Genomic DNA, 27,853 nt, shown 5'->3' on the forward strand with positions numbered 1-27,853 from the left:
ATGATCAAAGGATGTAGGAACGAGCAATACATTCGCACAAGGGATCCGGGTATTCTTATACTAGAGAGGTTAAGTTACACGTTTTTTGCCCTTTTTCAAAACGCGGTGCAAATCTCACGTTACGTGTAATTTTTAGAGGTTAAGTTACACGTGCGACGTGACGTGAAATTTTGCCTGGCAGTATCAGGGACCCAGGGTAGCGTGGCTCGGGTTTAGTTCGCACAAATATCAAATCTTCCAACAAACTTGATAAATCTCGATAAAATTCCGGAAACTCACACAAATTCGGTCGGGATAACCAAGCGAAACTTCCAAAAACTCACGTCATGAACTTACGTGCGGGACAGTCAACTCACGTAAAACACGTCAAATTTTACGTGAGTTTTTTCACTTTTCGACGTAAAAGTTCACGGACGTAAGACTTTTACGTGAAACTTAACCTCTCTACTGCTGCATAATTTGCACCACGAGTACATGGGTCATGTACCGTACTTTTCTTTGCACTAAGCGCTCACGTTGGACCTTTTAAATAGACAATTTCTCGCTTCAGTTCTCCTCTATTCATTTGAGTAACCTCCAAGAGGGAGCTAGAAACTTTGACCCCGAGATTGCATCTGCAGACTTTCGAACAAGGGCTCGTGTACGTGTGCAAGCTAGAAACATGGAGGTCGTGCTACTTCTTTCACTCTGTGAGTATGCTGACAACTTTGTGCCTAGACTAACTGTCGTTAGATTTTTTGTAATTGTCGCCAGTCTTGAATCATGGCTAGGGCGCTGTGTTCTACCCTAATACAACTTGTGAATGCTGGAAAGGAAGTCTTGTAATTCCATTGTAGCTTAGAGTTTTAACGATGTGGGATACAAAAAAAAGGTCTTCAAAGCGGTTCAGAAGAATTCGGGGTCAAAACGGCACAGCTGCCTGTAAATCAAGTACCGGTAGAAACTGTAGCACCGTGGACGAAACCATTAGGCAATTCAATAATGGAAGAATATCTTATTCAAATGCAGGATAGACGAAAACCATATCCTATTTTATTCAGTATCGCTTTCTATGAGGAGCTTTTGGGAAGCGAAACAACTGTCAGAAGGAATATCAGAAACAAGTAAACATGATCCCTTCGTTTATCTCAGATACTGAGCCAATAGATATAATTAAAATGCACTTTCTGACTGTTTATTATCTTGTTACAGTCGTGGATAGTTGCTTCATAACTCGTTTCCATGTGACTTCTTCTAGTTAAATCCGGTCGTTGTTTTTCAGTTTTGGTATGTGTAATTGCTACCAAGGATAGCAACCTTTTGGCCGAGAGCGCATGGAGTAGAGCAGGAGGGAACTTTGCATTATATCCCTAACAAAATAAGAAAAAATAATAATAATGATAATAATCTGATAATCACAAACATTAGATTTTCTTATAAGTGATGATAGTATGGGAATGCGAAATCGCTGACAATTGTACTGAAGTATTACTGCCCTTGCTTTTAGTAGGATGAAGTGGGACGTATGTATCAATATTAATTCCACATATTTGGTTTTGTAGGGCAGATCCATTACAACTGTACACATCTAGATTCCAGCTCTGCATAAAAGGTCGTAAACTTTATGAGATCATGCTGATAAAAGTACTAGAATGGGTTCTACCTGCCAAGTATGGGGAGGGGGCGACTTGCCCCGTAAAAGGATGGCCATCTTTGATGCACATTTCCTATTTCAGCCACTTTAGAGCAGTTTTGTGCTTACAAGTAGCCGCAAGTCTTAGCACCCAATAGACCTTATGCCAGTTGTACATATCCACGAAATCCCATAGAATCCTGTAGACCCGGTTGGTTGTTCATTGTGTGCTAGGCATGCGCATTCGACCAATTTTAGACTCATAATTTAATGGCAAGCAACCGCTTTTCCAATTTCTTCACATTGGGTAGAGCTAATGACTAGGTAGATCTTTGTCAGAAAAAAAGGTTTTCATATGAAATGCCTTCAGGCCCCATTTCTTAGTGGAAATCGTGGAAAACACAATAGGGTCCATGTCTACGGGATTCTTCAGGATTTCTTGGATCTGTACAGCTGGCATAAGGCTTATCCAATCCTTGTTTCTCTAAACATCGCCACCCTCTAAGGGATGCTGCCTTTTGTGCTACCTACATTTGTGGGTAAATCATGAAGTTCGGGTTACTGAAAATCAAGGTGGGATGCAAATTTACTGGTGTTAGTAGTGAAAAGGAAACCTTACAGGGTTGGTCACATTTTCCCCAGATGTAATGCAATGGACAGGGATGCTAATTCCTTTTGGCGCTATCCATTTTTACATTATACTTCCTGCGCTGAAATGTCATCATTTCTTGTTAACAAAATTCATCTATCGGCAGGAATAAAAGGGAGATAATTGTGCTGATGTATATCATTGACAATGCTGTAAGGTGACAGCTCTGTAGGTAATGCCCTTTTTCTGTCCATCCTATCTACATGTATTCTGCTTTATACTCTGATGTGTTGAATATTCCTTCAAGCTGCAACGACTTTATCTTACTGTTTGTTAGTTGACAGGTTGAGAAAGAGTAAAGCCGCTTTGTGGTTTGAATTTTCAAGATCGGAAGATATGTTGCTTTTCACATTTTTATATTATTCTGTCATTTGTGACTATATTCCAATCCTGCTGTGTAAAGGTATTACAGCTGTATGGGCTTCCGGCAGCTTCTCAAAAGGATGGAATACTGGTGCCACTACAAGACAATGGAGTTACAATCTTGATTCGCCTATGGGTAAGCCATCCCTTCCATCGTGGGCATTAGCGAAATTTCCTTTCTAAAGCACAATGCAAGAGTTTGGCTGGTGGTGTTGCTATGCATAAACGCACTGTTACCCCACCACCAACATGGATAACTGAATTAATAACGCAGTGTATTATTGACCACTTACATCGAGCACTTAAGCAAGTAATTAACAGCTTGTATAGCCACTTACATTCACATTCAGAGCTAATAAACTCTTCCTCAGCTTAGACAAAAAATCATGAGCAAAAGCAGTAAAATAAATACAGAGACGAGAGAGCTTGGAAGCTCAGGGCCCTACACTATGCTTTTTTTGCGTTGATGACCTATATATAAAAAAGCATACGGATGTTGTAAATGCTTATAAATTTCTCCTTTTTTTTAAGACATAACCAGGGATTCGAACCCGCACTATCGCGCGCCCTGCATGCATCCCCCAATACACTTTGCATAAATATTAATTCTTCCAAGTTGCTTCACGTTATGATCTTGCATTTGAAAGCCCTATTTGAATATGCATTGTGGCCAGCCGTCTTTGATGGTACGGTACGGTACGGGATAGGTACGGGACAGGTACGGTCGAGGGTAATACGACACCGTCTACCGCCTTGATGACCTAGGCAAAAAAAGCATAGGGATGTTATAAATTTTTCAATTCTCCTATTGTTTTTCAGGCATATCGTGGGATTCGAACCCGCACTATCGCCCTACATGTCGTGATTACATCACGAAGTTGTACATAATATCACGTGTATGTTTGTGTGACGTTATCGTCCACGTAGCATTAGCCCTTTTGTTTGTTTTGATGGCTTTATGGTTTTACCCAGCTTCTTGATGATTAGAGATTAGAGTAAGTCATGTAGTACTGAATGAGAATTAATCCCAGTCCTTATGAAGTTAGTTATGTTGTGTTGGATGTGACCGTTACCCATGATGGAGAAGTAGAAATCCGTGCCGATAAGGAGGTCAATTTCTACCTCCTTACGCTTGGTGACAATGGTGTCAGCTAGTTGGATGTTCTTGACTTCAGGGCACTGGTCGATGTCGATTGGGGATTTGACAACAGGACAACAAATCCACGGCATAACATTGGCGGTTACGGGCAAGGCTGATCCATCTCGACATAGGAGGGAAAACTCCACTCTCGGCAGGGTGACCGTTCGCCGGGACGCAGATCCAAAACTAGCGATGGACAACACGTCTTCACCGACAACAGCTGCGTTGACAGAGGCAGCTAACGATTCATGAATAAATGTGCGAGTTGAGCCGGTGTCAAACAACAGTCGGCAGTCTGAGATGTTGCCTTGCCCGGCGACAGTTGCGATGGCGGTTGGGAGATTCACACCTTTGGACTGGACGTGCACCGTAGCGGTAGTATGTTTCTGTGGCCCTTGCTGCTGCTGAGTAGGATAGAAGGTACTTGCGGCAGCTGACACTGGTGATGAGCCAAATTTCTGAGGGCACAGGGCACGGTGATGGGTCAACAGATTGCAGTGATAGCAGGGTCTTCTAGCAGTACAGTCCTTTGCCCAATGTCCCTTCCGTAAGCATACAAAGCAGTGGTCTTGTAGCTGCTGCTGTCTGGTAGAAACCGTGTTGAACGTTGGGCAGGTGTCCGAGAAGTGTTGCAACTTGCAGAAGAAGCATCTCGGAGTGGCGCGCCGCACAGAGCTAACTAACGTGGCTGCCGTGGCCGGAGGTTGGGAGTAGGCAGCATGAGGCTGTGCGGAAACAGGCGGTGGTCGTGGCAGAGTGCTCTCTGGTTTGCTGGCTGTGTCTCCTGCCAGTCGCTCGGCCGATTCACGGACCTCCAGGTAGATTCCCAGCTGTTTCCGCAGCTCATCAACAGTCCAACTCTGATTGTGGGGTTTCTGTGTCTCAAGTTGTACGATGACGCACTTTGGTAACTTGGAAGTGATGACAGGAATCAGCAGTTCCTGTTGCACACTTTGACCTTCCGCTTGCAAACAGCGCAAATTAGCCTCCACCTCGTTGTAAAATCTCCGCAACATGTGAGGTTTATTTGATGGCGCTGGCATTTCGGTAATTGCGCGGTATCGGGCTGCGATGATGGCATCCTTCTTGCCAAAGCGATCCTTCAATAATCCTAACGCCACGGGGTAATTTGAATCGGTGGTGGGAATACCGGCAATAACATCCAGGGCCATGCCTGTCAAATGACTTCTCAAATACGACAGTTTCTGTACGGCAGACAGGCTTTGATTTGTACCGATCGCAGATTGAAACATGTCAATGAACTCAGTGAAATGAAGTATGTCACCATCAAACTTCCTGATTGTGAGCACGGGCAATTTTACAGATCCATGAGCACTCTGTGCAGGCTGTGCCGAGTTGGCCGCCAGCTGGCCAACCGTGCTGGTGTGCTTCCCAATGGCTGACAGCAACTGCTGTGTTTGTTGCTGAGTTGCGGTGTGCATTGTCAGCAGCTGCTGGACGTCAATTCCAGGTGCTTGACTGCTGGTACTGGTGTTGGCTGTGGCCCTTTTGGCTTGAGCACTCAGCAGGGACAGATTTTTGAAGTACGACGGTAACGTACTGGCCATACTTTCATACTCTTCTTCATCTTCTTTCTTTTTCTTTTTTTGAGTTGCTCCACTAGCCACGAAATCGTATAACGCAGCGCCGTACTTATCTAGGTCAGCATCCAACTTCGTGAGGGCATCTCTATGCTGTTCACAAAACTGGGTCCGAATCCCGACCCACTGGTCTGCGTCGTCAGATGGACAACTTTCTGAAACTAAACGTTGGCACTTCGTGTCGTCATCGTGGACAGTAGAATACAATGCACTGATTTTATTTGCTAAAACTCGGAGACTCCCTGGATACTCGGACATGGTTTCGGCACCAATTTATGTTGTGACTAGAGTCTAGACTCTCTTAGTTCCACAACATAACTAACTTCATAAGGACTGGGATTAATTCTCATTCAGTACTAAAAAGAGATGCCGTCAACAGACCACATGCGGCACTCATTTGTCTGCTGCTGAAATCGACAACGCCAAACATCTGTGGATTCAACATGTTCAAGCAACACACTATACACCGGAGATTGAGGCTATCAAAAGCAACGCCAAGAACAAGCTGGTCCAAAACCTTGCGCTCTTTCTAGATGAACATAACCTCATCCGCTGCAAGGGTCGATTGGAGAATTCATCCCTACCATACTCAGCGAAGTATCCCATCCTTCTACCTCGTTCACATCCAGTAACCACAGCTATCATCAATGACTGTCACCGCATGGTGCTGCACAGTGGAACTAACCATACCCTATCGCGAGTCAGGTATGACTATTGGGTCCCCAGAGGACGACAAACCGTCAAGACTGTACTCAAGAAATGTGGTGTATGCAAGAGGTTCAATGGTCGGCCGTACTCGCTACCGAAAATGGCACCCTACCCTCCAGAGCGCGTAGCTGAGTCTAAACCGTTCACACACGTTGGCGTCGACTACTTTGGCCCAATGACAGTCAGAGAACATGGACTCATCCACAAGGTATGGGTGTGCCTATTTACGTGCATGGTCACACGTGCCATCCACCTCGAGCTTGTTGCTGACATGACCACAGAACAGTTCCTGATGGCATTGCGCAGATTTGTGGCAAGAAGAGGAGTACCGCGCAAGATCTTCTCTGACAACGCTCAGCAATTCCTGCTTTCGAAATCGACTCTACAGCTTGCTTGGGAAGCCATTGTGAAGGATGACCACACTCTTAATTATGCTGCTTCCCATGGAATCGAATGGATTTGCATTGTGCAACTCTCCCCATGGATGGGCGGGTTCTATGAACGGTTGATTGGAATCGTGAAGAAAGCCCTCCGTAAGTCTATTGGCAGACTAGTTCTCGGAACAACGGAGCTGTCAACCATTCTCGTCGAAGTTGAAGCAGTAGTAAATTCACGACCGCTGGTGTACGTAAGCGATGAGATCTATACGGTCTTGACACCTGCCCACTTCTTATCATTATCAGCCGAAATCAGTCTACCCCAAGGGCATGTAGAAGAGGACCCTGATTTCGCCCCAACAATGTCGTCAGCGGAACTGCTACTTTCTACGTGGAAGAAAGGTCAGAAGCGATTGAATGAGTTTTGGAACTGTTGGAGATCTGAATACCTAACCAGTCTACGAGAACGGCAACAATCGCAGTTGAAACAGGTTGCTCATTCTACCGTGAAGCCAAGGATTGGACATGTGTGCCTCATCAAGGATGACGCGCCCAGAGGTATGTGGAAACTGGGTATCATCAGCGAACTTCACGCTAGTCGTGATGGAGAAACGCGTTCCGCCACTGTGAGGACGCCCAATAACAAGCTCCTACGGCGCTCACTACAGCACCTATATCCGTTGGAGTGTGAGTCTGCTCGACCTGCTGACCACTCGTCGAATGAACCACAGCCTCCCGCTGTAACCAACGACGCACACGTCCCTGCAACAGCTTCTCGACCGGTAAGACGAGCTGCTATCGAAGGCTTAGGACGTGTCCTGGATTTGCACGAGGCAGACTTGGTTTAGTTCACCATGCTGGTGTCTGTCTCAATCAGCTATCATCCACTCAAGCTGTATAATTATGTTCACCCCCCTTTTTATTCGAGTTTTCTTTTCCTCTGCCAACTTGCTCTCCCACTCACTACTTTGGCACTAGGGTGTAGTATGGGCTCCATGACTTATGTGTCCTTGCTCTTCAGTACCTTCGCAATTTGGTTCACAAGATATGTCACATCATTAGCGTAGCCTGTCAGGAGACATGCGTCTGTGGGGACTGCCCTAGTTAACATTAACAATACCCAAATAATAATAATCACCTAAATACGCGGTTCTTATGCGCTATTATAATCTTTCTCCCTTTGGTCACCAGGTCTTTTGTGATTGATCGCTCCACCTGTGTGTGGGAATGTCGTGATTACATCACGAAGTTGTACATAATATCACGTGTATGTTTGTGTGACGTTATCGTCCACGTAGCATTAGCCCTTTTGTTTGTTTTGATGGCTTTATGGTTTTACCCAGCTTCTTGATGATTAGAGATTAGAGTAAGTCATGTAGTACTGAATGAGAATTAATCCCAGTCCTTATGAAGTTAGTTATGTTGTGGAACTAAGAGAGTCTAGACTCTAGTCACAACACTACATGCATTCCCCGATACACTTCGCATTCATACCCATTCTTCCAAGTTGCTTCATGTTATGATCTTGCGTTTGAAGGCCCTATTTGAATATTGCGGCCAGCTGTATGTGGCCAGCTGTGTTTGATGGTATGGTACGGGACGGGACAGATACGGGAAAGTGCCACACAAATACCAAATTAAAGCTGTGTGGACCCTGGCTAGCACCAGACGTTACTGAAGTAACGTCTTCTGCATAGCCACGGGAATTAAACCTGTGTGGACCCTGGCTAGCGCCAGATGTTGCTGAAGTAACGTCTTCTGCATAGCTACGGGAATAAGAACTTATAGTGCCTAATTCTTGTCAGAGGACGTGGGGCATACATATATGCATGTACCAGGAATGACAACTTGAAAATTATATTCTCAAAGGAGAAGGACAAAATGTTACGAATTATGAGTAGCTGTCAGCCAACGTAACCAGATCGTATACAGTCAGCGGGTGCCGCAAAATGGCACAAAACTGTTGGTGGACAGTTAGACATAACTCGTAACAGTTCGCCCTTCTCCTTTTCACCATAATTTAATTTAATTGGCTCACCATCAGAGTTGGATTATTACAGGGGAAGTTAAGGCAAAAATCAAATGTTCACCAGTTGTAGTCTTCGGGGTGCTGAGTCGAATGGTCTTGGTCCGAGGAAGCTGAAACGCTCCCTTTCTCCTTTATTCCGGCACCCTGTAAGTAGACCATAGGTCTGTGGGGACTGCCCTAGTAAAATATGAATAAATAATAATAATAATAATAATAATAATTCGACGAGGAGACAATAATTTTAATATGGCAATAAGTAGGACGAGCTGAAGCGACATGTGGACTACTTTATTAACAATGTAAGCGATGGAGACGATGCAAGAAACAATCTAAAGGGTAAGGAAAATACATGTAAGAAGAAAAAGGGCAATGGAAAAAAAGAGATGATTCGAGCAAGTTTTCTTACAACACTCTTCAGGAATCACCGTTGTACTAAAGAACAAAATGAGAACAAAGGAAATAATATAGCAATCAAGGTAGGGTGACACGATACAATGACAGCACTGAGTGAGGGTGAGAGTGAGTGTGAGGCTGTGCGCGTGAGTCGAGATTGTGTGCGTCCGTCTCGTAATAAGTCTTCAGTATACAATCATTTGGTTTCTAGTACTGACTGTTGTCGTACTTATTCTGATTCCTGTTTTTCTGTTTTGTGCCGTGCTCGTCATGGTTATCTTTTGCAGTTACAAGTTTTGGAAGCTGTTTGTCAGCGCATTCATAAGCCAAATTTGTGTGTCCAGAAAGATAGTGTTATTACCCTAAAATTGTTCAAATAATGTTCTTTTGAGCCAGGCCGGCACAGTGGGTTGGTCAAAGACCATGATTGAGATACGAGAGGCACCTGGTTCAAGTCCTGCCTGGGAGCGGTTTTTCCAGCCGTGCTGCTACCCACAGTCAACTGGGAACTTGTGGCCAGGCACAAGGGGTACATGGATGCAGCTAATGGGGTCGCTTTCGGCACTTGTGCCAGTGGTTGTGAGACTTACCCACTCACCCCCACCGTTAGGCGCTGTATCTGCCGCTAGGGTTTATCGGGTGTTAGCGGCCGTCGTGAGTTCCCTTCGGAAACGGATACGATAATTTACTTTTTTACTTTAATGTTCTTTTGTGTAGTGTGGCAACGTTGTTGCCACTTGTGCCTACATGTGTTTTGTCACCTTCTTGTTTATTATTGTTATTATTATCATTCGTTCTCACTTTTTTGTTTTTGTTGCTGATACACACTTGTCCAGCTTAGTTCTTACTTGTATACCCTTGTGTTCTGCACGCTTTTGTGCGAAATCGCACCTCGATATTCCAGTGCTGTCATTGTATCGTGTCACCCTACCTTGATTGCTATATTATTTCCTTTGTTCTCATTTTGTTCTTTAGTACAACGTTGATTCCTGAAGAGTGTTGTACGAAAACTTGTTCGAATCATCTTTTTTTCCATTCCCCTTTTTCTTCTTACATGTATTTTCCTTACCCTTTAGATTGTTTCTTGCATCGTCTCCATCGCTTACATTGTTAATAAAGTAGTCCACATGTCGCTTCAGCTCGTCCTACTTATTGCCATATTAAAATAATAATAATAATAATAATTCCCAATCGAACTCATGCACTTCCACCAAAACTGAGTGACTACGCCCTACTAGATGGGGATTTGTATGCAAAATGTCACTAAAAGCGCCATTTCGTTCTTATAAAAGCACGGATGACCGCGATTGGCCAATATGTTGTAGTCTTTGGACGCTGGGTTGACTGGTTTTGGTCCGAGAATGCTGCGATGCAGAGTTCGGCCTTTATTCCCGATCGAGCATGGCTGAACAAGCGGTCACGTGCTCGTGCGTACATCAGTCACCCAGTCACTGCGCCAGCAGGAGACAACTTTCACACCAATGTTCAACTCAAAGGTTAAAAGGTTCAACTCGAGGGACAGAAACTCGCTCAAACATGCTGTAAATTGTAGCCTGCAGGCAAGGTAGGGCGCGAGTTCGATAAAGGAGGAAGGGAGCTTCATAGCTTCCTCGGTCCAAGACCATTCGACTCAGCACCTCGAAGATGACAACTGGTGAACATTTGATTTTAGGCTTAACTTCCCCTTTAACCTTCATCGACTCTATAACTCTAAGTGAAACAAAACAACCAACCACCCTCCTGTGTATTAGGCGATAATATTATTATTATGATAACATAAGATTTTGTCTTTCTTCTTTTCACAATATTATGAATAACTAGCAGCACCCCCTGCCAGCGTTGCCTGGCCGAATGTGGCATGCGGGTGAAGCAAGTACATGAACAGCACACGTGCTCAGTGGTGGCCAGACCCCTGAAGTCCTGGTGAGCTTGAGGGAGGTTCTTCATCGTTGGAAGGAGAAGGAGGGAAGTCTGTTATTACGCCTTCGGGAGGCTGGTCAGGGTTGTCCATCACCTGGTGGCGGATGAAGCGGCTCAAAAAATTCATAAAATTACGAACAAAAGTGCGATGCGCTCTTCACTGCAGATCAGATGCGATATGCAGAGCTAGAGTGCAGTCAGTGCAGATCTTTTGTATCCTTTTGTTGCAGATGTTTGCAGAGAACGGTTCACGTGGTCCGCAGCGCTTGTGCGGCTGCTAGTGCTACCTATGGCCTAGGCTAGATAGGTGGCTACATGATTCGCAAGCTTCGCGTGCTCAGTGCTTCTGCGCGCGGCTGCTACTGCTACTCGAACTGATCGTGTCTGCTACCACCTACACTGTTCGCACGCTTCGCGTGCTCAGCACGTGGTGGTGGCTACACGATTCGCACGCTTCGCGTGCTCAGTGCTCCTGTGGCTGCTTCCGCTAGCTACACGATTAGCACGCTTCGCGTGCTCTGTGCTTCTGCGACCGCTAGCTACACTGTTCGCACGCTTCGCGTGCTCAGGGCAGCGTGACACAAAAACACACGTCACAGGTGCCTCTTCTTTATAAGGAGCGTGACACACACACAGACAAACGTCACAGGTGCCTCTTCTTTAAAGATAAAGATAGTCATAATAAAGTATTTCTGGTGTATAAGAATGATCATTCCTCCATTATCATCAGTATCATCCTCTACTGATGAGCTCCGACAGGGATCGAAACAGCTGTCTAGAGGCGTGGAGCAATATTATCTCTCAACGGAAGTGTCCTTGCTGGTGTCTATATGGTTCGGCTGAAGAGCGCGTGGTTGTGATGAGTTGGGAATGCAATGAATTGAAAATATGGCCGAAAGCTCTGTCGCAATATTTAGTTATAATGTTAGTTTGAAACTCGGATGTTGAGCCATAAATAAATGTGGAAGAGAAAAGGACATATGGATACGAGTTAAGAGTAACTCTCCATCACTGTAACATGATACTATTATTCAGTCAGAAAGTGCAATAACTAGGCACAAAACTGACAGAGTACTGAAACATTCGACGTCCTGACACCTAGCTTCAACACATCTCCGTAGCGCTAACCGACAGCCTTCCAACTTGGAAGGTTCAAGGTTATGGAAAAGACCAAAGAGGGGAAGGCAAGCGCAACGAAAACGAGCAAAAGCTACAGTCCCAACGGAACAAAGAATGTCGATTGTTACTGGACGATGACGAGACCAGTACGATATCTGACAAAGCGGTCTAACTACAATTCGAAGCAGCAAAGCAGCACACCACCCAACTTGGGTGGGTCATAAATATCAAAGATAAGTAAAGAAAGGGAAGCTTTGCGAAAACGAATTGTACAAGCCGAAAGCCAAACTCCTACAGTACTCCTCATGCATGACATTGTGATGGACTAGTTGACTACAAAACAAGTTGTTTCACACGACGTACGTTTCGCCGTATGGTTCGTGACGGCTCATCAGGTGTGCAATTTGAAACTCGGATGTTGAGCCATAAATAAATGTGGAAGAGAAAAGGACATATGGATACGAGTTAAGAGTAACTCTCCATCACTGTAACATGATACTATATACAGTCAGAAAGTGCAATAACTAGGCACAAAACTGACAGAGTACTGAAACATTCTTAACTCGTATCCATATGTCCTTTTCTCTTCCACATTTATTTATGGCTCAACATCCGAGTTTCAAATTGCACACCTGATGAGCCGTCACGAACCATACGGCGAAACGTACGTCGTGTGAAACAACTTGTTTTGTAGTCAACTAGTCCATCACACTGTCATGCATGAGGAGTACTGTAGGAACTTGGCTTTCGGCTTGTACAATTCGTTTTCGCAAAGCTTCCCTTTCTTTACTTATCTTTGATATTTATGACCCACCCAAGTTGGGTGGTGTGCTGCTTTGCTGCTTCGAATTGTAGTTAGACCGCTTTGTCAGATATCGTACTGGTCTCGTCATCGTCCAGTAACAATCGACATTCTTTGTTCCGTTGGGACTGTAGCTTTTGCTCGTTTTCGTTGCGCTTGCCTTCACCTCTTTGGTCTTTTCCATAACCTTGAACCTTTCAAGTTGGAAGGCTGTCGGTTAGCGCTACGGAGATGTGTTGAAGCTAGGTGTCAGGACGTCGAATGTTTCAGTACTCTGTCAGTTTTGTGCCTAGTTATTGCACTTTCTGACTGTATATAGTATCATGTTACAGTGATGGAGAGTTACTCTTAACTCGTATCCATATGTCCTTTTCTCTTCCACATTTATTTATGGCTCAACATCCGAGTTTCAAATTGCACACCTGATGAGCCGTCACGAACCATACGGCGAAACGTACGTCGTGTGAAACAACTTGTTTTGTAGTCAACTAGTCCATCACAATGTCATGCATGAGGAGTACTGTAGGAGTTTGGCTTTCGGCTTGTACAATTCGTTTTCGCAAAGCTTCCCTTTCTTTACTTATCTTTGATATTTATGACCCACCCAAGTTGGGTGGTGTGCTGCTTTGCTGCTTCGAATTGTAGTTAGACCGCTTTGTCAGATATCGTACTGGTCTCGTCATCGTCCAGTAACAATCGACATTCTTTGTTCCGTTGGGACTGTAGCTTTTGCTTGTTTTCGTTGCGCTTGCCTTCCCCTCTTTGGTCTTTTCCATAACCTTGAACCTTCCAAGTTGGAAGGCTGTCGGTTAGCGCTACGGAGATGTGTTGAAGCTAGGTGTCAGGACGTCGAATGTTTCAGTACTCTGTCAGTTTTGTGCCTAGTTATTGCACTTTCTGACTGTATATAGTATCCTGTTACAGTGATGGAGAGTTACTCTTAACTCGTATCCATATGTCCTTTTCTCTTCCACATTTATAATGTTAGTATGGATCTTTATTCCACTCCAAACTGAAAATACATAAATAATCGGAGGTAGTACACTAGCTCACCGGACTTATCATAGCCAAAGGTAAGCAGCACGGAGTAATAATGGGGAAAACAGTAATGTAGAGGGAGAGGGAGGGAGAAAGACGCATGTACCATCACCGGCATTAACGCCCAAAGGTATCATGATAACAGGTAGTGCAAACGGGGAGCACCAGATGTGGGCAAAAAATTGAGGCCGGCAAGGCTCATCACTCGGCACAACCTCCAATGCATGCCCACAGAAAGATCAAGCACGAATAACGACAGAAATGCCACAGTGTTTCGATTACAAACTAAAGCAAATACAATAACACACAGAACATAAGAAGACCACCAGGAACAGCAAAGAGCTCTATGCTGTATCCAAACAGATCGTAGAATGGCCATTGAGCCAAGGATAGCAGCCTGCCGCAGTTCATGAACATGCCTCTCTTCTCCACATAGCTGCTTAATGGAAATAGCCCCTTCCTTCGAAAGGCCACCAAGACCGCCAACTATGATGGGCGTGGCGAACACCGCTTCCCGCTGCCAAATCTGCCTAGTTTCCACTGCGAGGGGCAAGTACTTCGCTCTTTTCTCAGCATGCTTCAATGTTACTCTGTGATCTAGTGACACACTGACGTCAATAAGTTGGACTGACTTGCAATCGTGCCAAACGAGATCCGGCAGATTCGCGCAAACCATCCTGTCTGTAGGAATTGGCATTTCCTACATCAACTTCCGGCCTTGGCAATCCTCGATGTAGTGTGGCAAGTGGCCCGAGGGAGCAGGAGATACCAGTTTGTAGCGACATCATAGTGTCCTGTGGACGACAGCAGCAAGACGATTATGACGAGTAATGTATGCTGTCCGTGCTAACATTTCGGCCACGTAGTCGCCACAGGTTTGAGCACGTGCTCTTCAGGCGAACTCCTGAAGAATCGAGCTGTTGGGTACAGAAATGCATCCACGGCTATTTCGTGTGTCTGGTAAGTTGGTAGTGTGTTTCGTGCATTTTTCGTGGATGCTAACATTAATTTAGTGTAGCGCGCATGGATGACATCTGTTGCCGGAGCGACATAGCTCGACAAAGAGAATTCTGTTGATTTCTATCGACATAATGTCCTCATTCCCACCTGATCTATATTCCTGCAACCAGATAACGTGATGGGCTCAACACATTATTGGTGTTTGGAGCATAGTCATCCGAGTCCTAGAAATCGAATTTTCATTATGAGCTGAGTTTCAAAATATCCTCCTTGCCAGGTCGATGAAGTCGCGCTGAAACCAAACGCTGTGTGGTCAACCAGCCCTGCATTGTCACTGATTAGAGTGTCGACCTTTTGGAGACAAATAGTTGCTCGACAAGAAAATTACAACAAGCAGACTTACGCTCACTTTTCACCGAACCTGAGGAAAACCCACATCACGATGCGTGCTGCGAACTCCGGCAACTCGGGTAAATGTACGCAAAAAATGGTGTTGCCGATCAGCCTTCGTCATCCAGATTTTGATTCTAATCTTGATTGTCGATCAACTCGATCACATCCGTCAATCTGCTTTGTCACGCGTTGGTCGGCGCATGGCCAGTTTCAGGACGCAAAAATATCGTGCTTCGATCGCACAAATCGAGATTTGTTCAATATTTTTTGCACTTCTGCAGAGCTTTGCTGCTAGTGAAATTCGAGTCGTTCAGGGAAGGAAATGGTTGTTGCTTGGAGTGACAAGGGTTTTCAGTTCAAATTTCTTGTCAGACTTGGTAGAGGTGATCACGCTGCAGTGTTTGGCGCGCTGGGGTCGGGAGTGGTGCCTGGTGTTGGAGCTTGAGGAGGCGCTTTCTGTCATCGGGTAGGAAATTGGCAGTGTTGCAATGTGGTGAAGTGAAAATATTCAAATTTGTTTATTTCCAGAAAACGTGGAACACTTTTTACGAGACATGTCCTGGGTGGTAGTGAAGATAGTCCACTGTCCTGCAGTGCATGGTTCAGAAAAATAGACGCCGTAAATGGTTCCTGCTATGGCCCTTGAAATTTGGCTATTTTTGCGATGCAATTTAGTGATATTTGGAGATGATGGCTATTGCTTTCCTGGATGTTGCCATGGCTCTATGTGGTGGTGATGTGAAGACTACTCAGGTGAGGTAATGTTGGTATGGTGGTGGTTTGTTCTCAGCTCAATCGTGTATGCTGTACCAGCGCTCGTTTTTGGACCCAATATTCAGTAGTATTTGGGGCCCATTTCGAGGTGGTCACCAGCTCCAAGGTGTCCGTCAGTTATGCAACGAGTCCTTTTGCATGGTTGTTGTATACCCCAAAGGAAACCTACTTGCAACATTTTGAGCGAAATCGGAGATATGGCCCAGCCCAGCTTTTCTGGTTTTCTCAGCCATGCTCTCTTAAAGATGTTAACACACACTGACCTAAACTAATACAAGGTGTGACAACTGTAACCTCTGTGCTGCAGGTCCTGCTGGCTGGGGCAACATTGCTGGCTTTGAGACGTGCGGCAATGGAACAGAGCAGTCGCCAATCAACATCCCAACAGCCAGCGCAGCATATATGACCTACCCAGCACTCAATGTTATGAGCAGCCCATCTAAAGCCAGCTTTCATTTCCACAACAATGGTGCAGCTGCGGACGCGGACCCGACAGGAGCAACAGCAGTGAACATCACTGGTGGCCCACTAGGTTCAGAGCAATACAGTATCCATAATTTCCACATCCATTTTGGAAACTCTACGTTCATGTCATCCGAGCATTCAGTTGATAGTTCAAGAACAGCTGGTGAGGTGAGAGGGTTGAGCACACACAATATTGCAGATTTAGCCTGCTATTGTTCTTCTTTTCTTTTTACTTTTGGACACAATTTGAAAACGTTTTATGAAACGTCCGTGTTATTTTTCCACGGACCTGTCATAAAACGTTTTCAAACATCTTCCTCCGCCACTGAGTTATTGACATACAGTACCCAGCTAAGATCCGGAATAACACCCTGTACAAGAGGACAAATTCAACACCACTGAGTATCTCATCTCAGTCTTGAGAACCGCCTGGTGTCTGTTTGGGCACATACTGCGGCTGGACCAGAGTGAACTGGCAAACTTGTCAATGTGCTCGTACTTCAAGCCATCCACTGAGGCTACCTGGAGGTTCAGGCCGCGCACAAATCTGCCTGTCATGCTCAGACACTATCTCGAGCTGGTTGGGAAGACTCTCAAGACCTTGGCAGATCGTGAGGAGCTGAGGAATATCGCCCAGAACTGTGGGGCGAGGAGCTACCTCAGCGGCCATATCCTGGGAAGATATGTTACTGCTCACGGATGAACCCTGGCAATGAGCAGCAAATTAAAATTCAACTCGGTTGAGCTGTTCGTTTGCTTGTTTTAATTGTATTCTATTTTCGTCACGCGTTTTATATCAACATCAATATCCTGTCTGACTGTGGTTGCTTCGGCTTATGCGAAAGCTATACATGCTGTGTATATCTACATAACATTGATGCAAACGCGGAGAAGCTCCTAATAATAATAATAAAATAATAGACATTTCATACTTACAATGTGCTTTTTCTAACTCCTTCTCTATAGCTCCACGTCGTATTTTTCAAGTCCACATACTCGACTTTAGGAGAAGCTTTGGACAGTGGAGACGGTGATGCACTGGCCGTCATTAGCATGCTGTTCAATGTAAGTGTGTCTTCAAGCCATGAAGGATACTTAGAAGTTATTGATTGATTTGATTGATTTTTATTTCACGGATCCTCCAGAGGCAAATAGATGCCTATCGAAGGGAGTCTCCTAAGTAAGTATGGAAAAGTATGGAAAATGAGAAAGTTATACATGGTACTGTTGAGGTGACGAACTAAAAAAATCGAGAAAAAAGAAGAAAAAGAATGAAATGTCTGCACCGAAAATACATCTGCTTACAGGTAGAATGTTAAACAGGTCAAACATCACGCACGAATCATTTTGCATGATAGCCTACGGTGCACGGAAACATTTGTATCGGTCTCTAAGCCTTATCTCTTAATTTGGAAAAACAGCGCGTGTTCCTCATTGGAACAACCAACTTCATAACTAAATAAAATAAATAAATTATCGTGTCCGTTCCCGAAGGGAACTCACGACGGCCGCTAACACCCGATAAATCCTAGCGGCAGATGCAGCGCCTAACGGTGGGGGTGAGTGGATAAGTCTCACAACCACTGGCATAGTGACAAGTGCCAAAAACGACCCCATTAGCTGCATCCATGTGCCCCTTGTGCCTGGCCACAAGTTCCCAGTTGACTGTGGGTAGCAGCACGGCTGGAAAAACCACTCCAATCATAACTAATACCGCCAAAAGTGCAACTTCTAAGTTTGTAGTGCTCATAATAAAGTTTTGAATTTTATTTACCCGCACATGATGTGTAGTTGATGATTCATTGCGCTCAGAGAGGTACCCTGGTTTTTTGTGCTTCCTTGCATCATAAGACATGTCTTGTCATCTGAATATCTGTGTTTCATCTGATTGTGGAGAGTAGGTTGGATCAGACGCTTCCAGTGCGCACCCAGGCCTGGAGACGATTTTACGCCATTTCTCCAACTTGACATATCCGGGTGAGTTCTGGGAATAGAGAGATTACATGCCAAGTAAAGTTTTAAGGAATTCTACGCAAATGGGCGGGAAAAGCCCGTAAATTCGGGAGTCAGCAATCCACTTTCGGAAACGTTTCTAGGGAGAGTACATACATGGGGCTTTACCAGCAGACGTGCTCCCTATGTGGATAGGGGTATGCATTAAATAACTCTCTCCCAAGGGGGTACACTGTCACACTTGGAGTTGTCAACGACAGCTACATGGTTCGAAAACTTTGTATGGTATGACACGGATCCGTTTGGAGTGTATGTAAGAGTTTTCGCAGATTGACATCTAACTTAGCTGGATCAGGGAATAACACTGCCTAGTGTTTGCCTTCTTGTATATCGACTTGCACATGTACCGACTTTGCAACTGTTTCAGAGGATGGTGTTGAGCAGTCCATCGACTTCGCCACACTGCTGAGGCCTTCTGACCTCACATCATTCTACACATACAACGGATCACTGACTACCCCAGGGTGTAACGAGCAGGTTGTATGGATGGTCATGAGCCAAGTACAAAATGTCCTACCAACATCAGTACGTGTGTATGGCTAGCTGAATTTTAATTTTTTTTAAATTCACGGTTCGCTGAATGCAGTGTGATAAATTGTAGATGCTGAATACTTGATTCCGTAGATGCTGAAAATTTTTATTCATAAAAACTTGAGGGAATGTAAAAGGGAAAAGTTTCAAGAAAGCCTGATTGTCACCACCAGGACTCGAACCAGGGACTGTTGCTTAAGGCCTGCGATACTCTAAGTACTGAGCTATAGTGTAACTGTAAATGCAGCAGAGACCCGTTTCGAATCTTTGGTGAATGATTTTGTGATTTTATTCAGTATGTCCTACCAGCAGTGGGTTTGTCTGACTGCTTAGCTTTCTGACTACAGTGCACTGTGAAAGATTTCAAACCCCTCTGGAATATTTGTCCACGTTTCATACAGTGATACAAGTATATGCATAGAGTGGAGAATGGTTTACAGTGCCTGCTTTCACATGGCTTGAGTTTTCCGTGTTAAGCACAACATTCCCAAGCCACTTAAAAAAAATTTCCGTTTCCAGGATAACAAAAACTAACTACCAAAGTTCTCCTTCATAATTTTAGTTCTGTCTGCGATGTTCGTTGCAGCTCAATTCTCTATCAGGCCTCCGGAGTACTGCCCGCATGCAGACACCAGTTGTTCCAGTATTTGGTAATGCTCGTCCGCTGCAATCACTCGATAATCGAATGATATACCGAAACTTTCAGGTACATTTCTGAATGTCTTGTACCTTTGTGCATGTAATCGCGTTCTAAGCTCCACCTTTCATACAAAATGAATCATTCAACATCAATTCAAATGCCAAACGAATACAGTCAGCTTCGCGTATAACGACTCTCGAAGGGGTATCAGAAAAGTGTCCTTATACCCGAAGTCTCATTATAATGTATTACATTTAAATGGGTCTTTGCCCTGGGCATGGAAATACTGTCGTTATTCGCGAATTGTCGTTATATCCGCAGTCGTTATTAGCCTTTGTTGACTGTAATACTGTAGATAGAGGGTATTCAGTAGTTTGAAGGACAAGTGCGAGCGGGAAAAGTCTGAAGTAACAATTCTCTGTCACCACCAAGACTCGAACCAGGAACACATGCTTAAGGCCAGTGACGCTCCATAAGAAAGCTTTTGTGTAGCCGTCAACCAAGCAGCGACCATTCCATTCTGACTTCGAAACTCAAGCTTGCTGTGAACCCACACTGGTGGGTGGTATGCAGCCCTCGCTGTAACCCACACACTTCGTGTACGAACTAGCACCCGGGGAGCCCCGACATTATTATAGTATTCTTTAGCGTCCATACAGTATAAAATACACCTATCACATCAAAGTCCCCATTTCAGTTTCCGTACATGGCTCCTGTTCTCATGATTTCATCCAAGAAGGAAGTCAGAAGGGACGAAGGCTGCAATAAGCCCATTGCGTATTACCAAATATGGAAGGTATGAGTAATGCATGTGAGTACGCTGAGATCCGGAATGCACTGTTCAACACGCCAGACGACCATGCCCAGGTGGTTGTCTGGGGTGTTTATGGTACAAATTACGTCATTGCGCAATGGGCTCATACGTTTTGTTAGGTTCACGATTTCACATATGCACGCACTCGCACACTCGTATGCACTTGCACACTCGAACTCACCTTTACAGGCGCGCACTCACTTTCACTCTCGTACTCACCTTTTCAGGCGCGCACTCACTTTCACTCTCGTACTCACCTTTTCGGGCGCGCACTCACTTTCACTCTTGTACTCACCTTTACAGGCGCGAACTCACCTTTTCGGGCGCGCACTCACTTTCACTCTCGTACTCACCTTTTCAGGCGCGAACTTACCTTTACTCTCGTACTCACCTTTACAGGCGCGAACTCACCTTTTCGGGCGCGCACTCACATTCACTCTCGTACTCACCTTTTCAGGCGCGCACTCGACGTACTCACCTTCACAGCCTTGTACTCACCCTTGTTGCTTTTCCTAATCTAATCTTTCTTTGGCCTGGGTAGCTGGACTCGCGCTTTAGCACATTTATCTCCATAGCTACCCAGGCCCTAGATAAGCTCTTGCTGGAACATTTTCCCTCTTCTTGTCTTTCCTTGCCTCCTTCCCTTGCCTTGTCTAGTTAGTCAACCTTACTTTTTCAACCCTACCGCACTCTACTCTGTAGACGCTCTGCTACAATATTCATCATCTACGAAGCACACAGACGAGAAATCAGAATCTTCCCTGGCTGCAAATCACCTGGCACTAGGCTGGCAGTTAAATACTAAGCGATCCAGAGAGGCCAAAACGTGTAGGAATACACAACTGCATCACATCACCCTTTCTTGTATGTGTTTTTAGATGACCCCTAGTCGGAGTCCCCCCACCATCGCCACGTCTTCAGCTTCAGGACCTACTGTTGGTGAGTCTCCATGTTACTATGAGTATGCGTGATCCATGCATATGGAATTGATATGCAGGAATTGAGTACTAGCTGACGAGGCGCTTCAAAATATCAAGGAGAGCGAACAGTAGACTGACAAGAGCAGAAAAAGAAAGTGAAGTAGGAGCGACGTGCTGAAAGGCTTGAAGATGGATTTTTGATTGATTGATTGATTTTTATTTCATGGATCCTCCAGAGGCAAATAGATGCCTATCGAAGGGAGTCTCCTAAGTAAGTATGGAAAATGAGAAAGTATGTTCGTAAGGGAGAAGAGGTAGAAGATACATTAGAATATAGAGTACAGAAGAAGTAAATTCAGTACTTCGGGTAGTACATTGCATGCTAATCATAATGAGAATTAGAAAAGCAGCACTGCGGACTACTATAACTGACATATACACAAACTATTGAAACTATCATAGATGTGGTTAGCCTAGACACAAAAGTCAGGAATACCTTTCAAAGAAAACATAGATTGCGAATGATACCGACGAACAGCAATACTAAATTTCGCTGTTGTGGAGAACGAACGAATATCTTCAGGAAGTTTATTCCTGGATGCTATCATCTATGGTGCACATGGATGTTATCATCTTTGGTACACATGGATGTTATCATCTATGGTGCACATGGATGTTATCATCTATGGTGCACATGGATGTTATCATCTATGGTGCACATGGATGTTATCATCTATGGTGCACATGGATGTTATCATCTATGGTGCACATGGATGTTATCATCTATGGTGCACATGGATGTTATCATCTATGGTGCACATGGATGTTATCATCTATGGTACACATGGATGTTATCATCTATGGTGCACATGGATGTTATCATCTATGGTGCACATGGATGTTATCATCTATGGTGCACATGGATGTTATCATCTATGATGCACATGGATGTTATCATCTATGGTGCACATGGATGTTATCATCTATGGTGCACATGGATGTTATCATCTATGGTGCACATGGATGTTATCATCTATGGTACACATGGATGTTATCATCTATGGTGCACATGGATGTTATCATCTATGGTGCACATGGATGTTATCATCTATGGTGCACATGGATGTTATCATCTATGGTGCACATGGATGTTATCATCTATGGTACACATGGATGTTATCATCTATGGTGCACATGGATGTTATCATCTATGGTGCACATGGATGTTATCATCTATGGTGCACATGGATGTTATCATCTATGGTGCACATGGATGTTATCATCTATGGTGCACATGGATGTTATCATCTATGGTGCACATGGATGTTATCATCTATGGTGCACATGGATGTTATCATCTATGGTGCACATGGATGTTATCATCTATGATGCACATGGATGTTATCATCTATGGTGCACATGGATGTTATCATCTATGGTGCACATGGATGTTATCATCTATGGTGCACATGGATGTTATCATCTATGGTACACATGGATGTTATCATCTATGGTGCACATGGATGTTATCATCTATGGTGCACATGGATGTTATCATCTATGGTGCACATGGATGTTATCATCTATGGTGCACATGGATGTTATCATCTATGGTACACATGGATGTTATCATCTATGGTGCACATGGATGTTATCATCTATGGTGCACATGGATGTTATCATCTATGGTGCACATGGATGTTATCATCTATGGTACACATGGATGTTATCATCTATGGTGCACATGGATGTTATCATCTATGGTGCACATGGATGTTATCATCTATGGTGCACATGGATGTTATCATCTATGGTGCACATGGATGTTATCATCTATGGTACACATGGATGTTATCATCTATGGTGCAGATGGATGTTATCATCTATGGTGCACATGGATGTTATCATCTATGGTGCACATGGCTGTTATCATCTATGGTGCACATGGATGTTATCATCTATGGTACACATGGATGTTATCATCTATGGTGCCCATGGATGTTATCATCTATGGTGCACATGGATGTTATCATCTATGGTGCACATGGATGTTATCATCTATGGTACACATGGATGTTATCATCTATGGTGCACATGGATGTTATCATCTATGGTGCACATGGATGTTATCATCTATGGTACACATGGATGTTATCATCTATGGTGCACATGGATGTTATCATCTATGGTGCACATGGATGTTATCATCTATGGTGCACATGGATGTTATCATCTATGGTACACATGGATGTTATCATCTATGGTACACATGGATGGTATCATCTATGGTGCACATGGATGTTATCATCTATGGTACACATGGATGTTATCATCTATGGTGCACATGGATGTTATCATCTATGGTGCACATGGATGTTATCATCTATGGTGCACATGGATGTTATCATCTATGGTACACATGGATGTTATCATCTATGGTACACATGGATGGTATCATCTATGGTGCACATGGATGTTATCATCTATGGTGCACATGGATGTTATCATCTATGGTGCACATGGATGTTATCATCTATGGTGCACATGGATGTTATCATCTATGGTACACATGGATGTTATCATCTATGGTACACATGGATGGTATCATCTATGGTGCACATGGATGTTATCATCTATGGTGCACATGGATGTTATCATCTATGGTGCACATGGATGTTATCATCTATGGTACACATGGATGTTATCATCTATGGTACACATGGATGGTATCATCTATGGTGCACATGGATGTTAGCATCTATGGTGCACATGGATGTTATCATCTATGGTGCACATGGATGTTATCATCTATGGTACACATGGATGTTATCATCTATGGTGCACATGGATGTTATCATCTATGGTGCACATGGATGTTATCATCTATGGTGCACATGGATGTTATCATCTATGGTGCACATGGATGTTATCATCTATGGTGCACATGGATGTTATCATCTATGGTGCACATGGATGTTATCATCTATGGTGCACATGGATGTTATCATCTATGGTACACATGGATGTTATCATCTATGGTGCACATGGATGTTATCATCTATGGTGCACATGGATGTTATCATCTATGGTGCACATGGATGTTATCATCTATGATACACATGGATGTTATCATCTATGGTGCACATGGATGTTATCATCTATGGTGCACATGGATGTTATCATCTATGGTACACATGGATGTTATCATCTATGGTGCACATGGATGTTATCATCTATGGTGCACATGGATGTTATCATCTATGGTACACATGGATGTTATCATCTATGGTACACATGGATGGTATCATCTATGGTGCACATGGATGTTATCATCTATGGTACACATGGATGTTATCATCTATGGTGCACATGGGTGTTATCATCTATGGTGCACATGGATGTTATCATCTATGGTGCACATGGATGTTATCATCTATGGTACACATGGATGTTATCATCTATGATACACATGGATGGTATCATCTATGGTGCACATGGATGTTATCATCTATGGTGCACATGGATGTTATCATCTATGGTGCACATGGATGTTATCATCTATGGTGCACATGGATGTTATCATCTATGGTACACATGGATGTTATCATCTATGGTGCACATGGATGTTATCATCTATGGTGCACATGGATGTTATCATCTATGGTGCACATGGATGTTATCATCTATGGTGCACATGGATGTTATCATCTATGGTGCACATGGATGTTATCATCTATGGTGCACATGGATGTTATCATCTATGGTACACATGGATGTTATCATCTATGGTGCACATGGATGTTATCATCTATGGTGCACATGGATGTTATCATCTATGGTGCACATGGATGTTATCATCTATGATACACATGGATGTTATCATCTATGGTGCACATGGATGTTATCATCTATGGTGCACATGGATGCTATCATCTATGGTACACATGGATGTTATCATCTATGGTGCACATGGATGTTATCATCTATGGTGCACATGGATGTTATCATCTATGGTGCACATGGATGTTATCATCTATGGTGCACATGGATGTTATCATCTATGGTGCACATGGATGTTATCATCTATGGTGGACATGGATGTTATCATCTATGGTGCACATGGATGTTATCATCTATGGTACACATGGATGTTATCATCTATGGTGCACATGGATGTTATCATCTATGGTGCACATGGATGTTATCATCTATGGTGCACATGGATGTTATCATCTATGATACACATGGATGTTATCATCTATGGTGCACATGGATGTTATCATCTATGGTGCACATGGATGTTATCATCTATGGTACACATGGATGTTATCATCTATGGTGCACATGGATGTTATCATCTATGGTGCACATGGATGTTATCATCTATGGTGCACATGGATGTTATCATCTATGGTACACATGGATGTTATCATCTATGGTACACATGGATGGTATCATCTATGGTGCACATGGATGTTATCATCTATGGTACACATGGATGTTATCATCTATGGTGCACATGGATGTTATCATCTATGGTGCACATGGATGTTATCATCTATGGTGCACATGGATGTTATCATCTATGGTACACATGGATGTTATCATCTATGATACACATGGATGGTATCATCTATGGTGCACATGGATGTTATCATCTATGGTGCACATGGATGTTATCATCTATGGTGCACATGGATGTTATCATCTATGGTGCACATGGATGTTATCATCTATGGTACACATGGATGGTATCATCTATGGTGCACATACACAAAAACTTACTGCCATGTACATGACACACACAAAACACATACAGTGCTGGCAACTGAAATCCGACCCCCCCCCCCCCCCAGCGGTGCGCTAGCCGCGTTAGCGATTCGTACGAGACGCTAGGGGGGTCGGATGTCAGTTGCCAGCACTGTACACCTATGGATACACACACACACACACACACACACACACACACACACACACACATACATGACTGTATGTACCAAACTCTTATTGCTGGATGTATTTTTCGTTAATTTATTATCGTTGCATCCTCTACTAGTCAACAATGAAACCATTTTGCGTTTACTATAATTTTATGTCTTGCAATGATAGTCACACACATGCATGAATGCATACTGGTAGTTGCCTGTTTGTGTTAAAAAGGAGAGACAACAACAGCGACGACGGCAGGAACAACGAGAATGATCACGACAACGATAGCAACATCTGGGATTTTGATGGATCAGTTCATTGACATAGACAAGAGCATAGGGCTTGAAAGTGATGACGTCAAAACGGCTAGAGAGTAGTAAGTTCTACGTTTGGATCCACCAAGGCGTGACTTTGCTATTGCCTACAGTATGTGGGTGCATCACCTTGCTGATCGCCTGTATCACCTTGCTGTGAGTAAGACCGCTCGAAATGTGCTTGGATCCATACAAAAACTGTATGCATGTGGGTCCAGTTTTTGAATTTTTGAAATTGTTGCTATACTGTGACGTAGCACTTTCAAGCCCTGTTAGCAAAACAATACCACATTTATGCATATGCTTGGTTTCACGCTGAAGAGGAAGTATTCAAGATACTGCTCTCAGTGGACGGGCACCGTAGTTGACATCAATTTCTCTTCTCTGCCCCTGTGTCTCCCATACAGTGTCGCTTGTCGCCCTCTTTCTCTCCGTCCTGGCCATCTACGCCAACCTGTTGTGATCACCTACACATCAATATAACTGGATAATGATAGACCCACGCCTGTGGATTGCTGTTTTGTCTCCTTGAACAGTGTACCAACCATCTCTTCAGCGAACACGCTCACAGCAAATTCCCCACCTCCCATTCTAGATTTTTTCCCTATTTATAAGATTTATATCTAGTTTTCTCCCGCCGTCTTGCTCCTCTCCATACTCGTGCCAACTCAGATCCACCTATACATGTGTCTGTGCCCGACCATGGTGCAGGGTGAGAGTAAGACTCACTGAATACATGTAGTACTACACTCCTGTGGTTGGACATTGATCTGGATGCATCATCATATGATTGCCACACCAGTTTCTCATAACATCTTCCCAATCCCCAGCCTGTTCTATTGGACAAGCACTAACAAAGTTTGAAAATCTTTTGCACCGTTATACTCCTATGTATTCGTATCCGATGTTCCGAGCACAGATACTGAAGTAGAAAAGAGTAAAGGTAAGCATAAAGGAAAGCAGCTCGTTTATAATCCAGTGCATGAAGCCTGTAACAGTGAACAAATGGCTGTGGTGTTTTAAATGTTATGGTAGCACAGTCTATTTTGTCGCTTGTATTTGGGTATTCAGCTCGCCATGTTTGTCATTGAGCACTTGTTCACATTGGCCCTGATTGTGACCAAGAGAGAGAGAGAGAGAGAGAGAGAGAGAGAGAGAGAGAGAGAGAGAGAGAGAGAGAGAGAGAGAGAGAGAGAGAGAGAGAGAGAGAGAGAGAGAGAGAGAGAGAGAGAGAGAGAGAGAGAGAGAGAGAGAGAGAGAGAGAGAGAGAGAGAGAGAGAGAGAGAGAGAGAGAGAGAGAGAGAGAGAGAGAGAGAGAGAGAGAGAGAGAGAGAGAGAGAGAGAGAGA

At 43.9% G+C, this 27,853-nt stretch overlaps 1 protein-coding gene across 1 annotated transcript; it reads left to right on the plus strand.

The window, feature by feature from the left end:
• Positions 1-661: 661 nt before the first annotated feature.
• Positions 662-26,968, plus strand: LOC135817025 (carbonic anhydrase 1-like). Its single transcript, XM_065330125.1, has 9 exons — positions 662-689; positions 2,665-2,760; positions 16,187-16,512; positions 17,311-17,409; positions 18,246-18,321; positions 18,725-18,882; positions 19,475-19,594; positions 21,221-21,281; positions 26,913-26,968. The coding sequence occupies exons 1-9, from the start codon at positions 662-664 to the stop codon at positions 26,966-26,968; spliced, it is 1,020 nt and encodes a 339-aa protein (XP_065186197.1).
• The last annotated feature ends 885 nt before the right edge of the window (positions 26,969-27,853 follow it).

The sequence above is a fragment of the Sycon ciliatum genome, chromosome 5 (assembly GCF_964019385.1).
Source record: "Sycon ciliatum chromosome 5, ocSycCili1.1, whole genome shotgun sequence".
Lineage (NCBI taxonomy): Eukaryota > Metazoa > Porifera > Calcarea > Leucosolenida > Sycettidae > Sycon > Sycon ciliatum.

Excerpts from the sequence above, each read along its gene's own strand:
- LOC135817025 (XM_065330125.1), top strand. The coding sequence starts at position 662 with ATGGAGGTCGTGCTACTTCTTTCACTCT. Across the intron at positions 690-2,664 it reads CGTGCTACTTCTTTCACTCT|GTATTACAGCTGTATGGGCT; the intron begins GTGAGTATGCTG and ends TGCTGTGTAAAG. Across the intron at positions 16,513-17,310 it reads GTTCAAGAACAGCTGGTGAG|CTCCACGTCGTATTTTTCAA; the intron begins GTGAGAGGGTTG and ends CCTTCTCTATAG.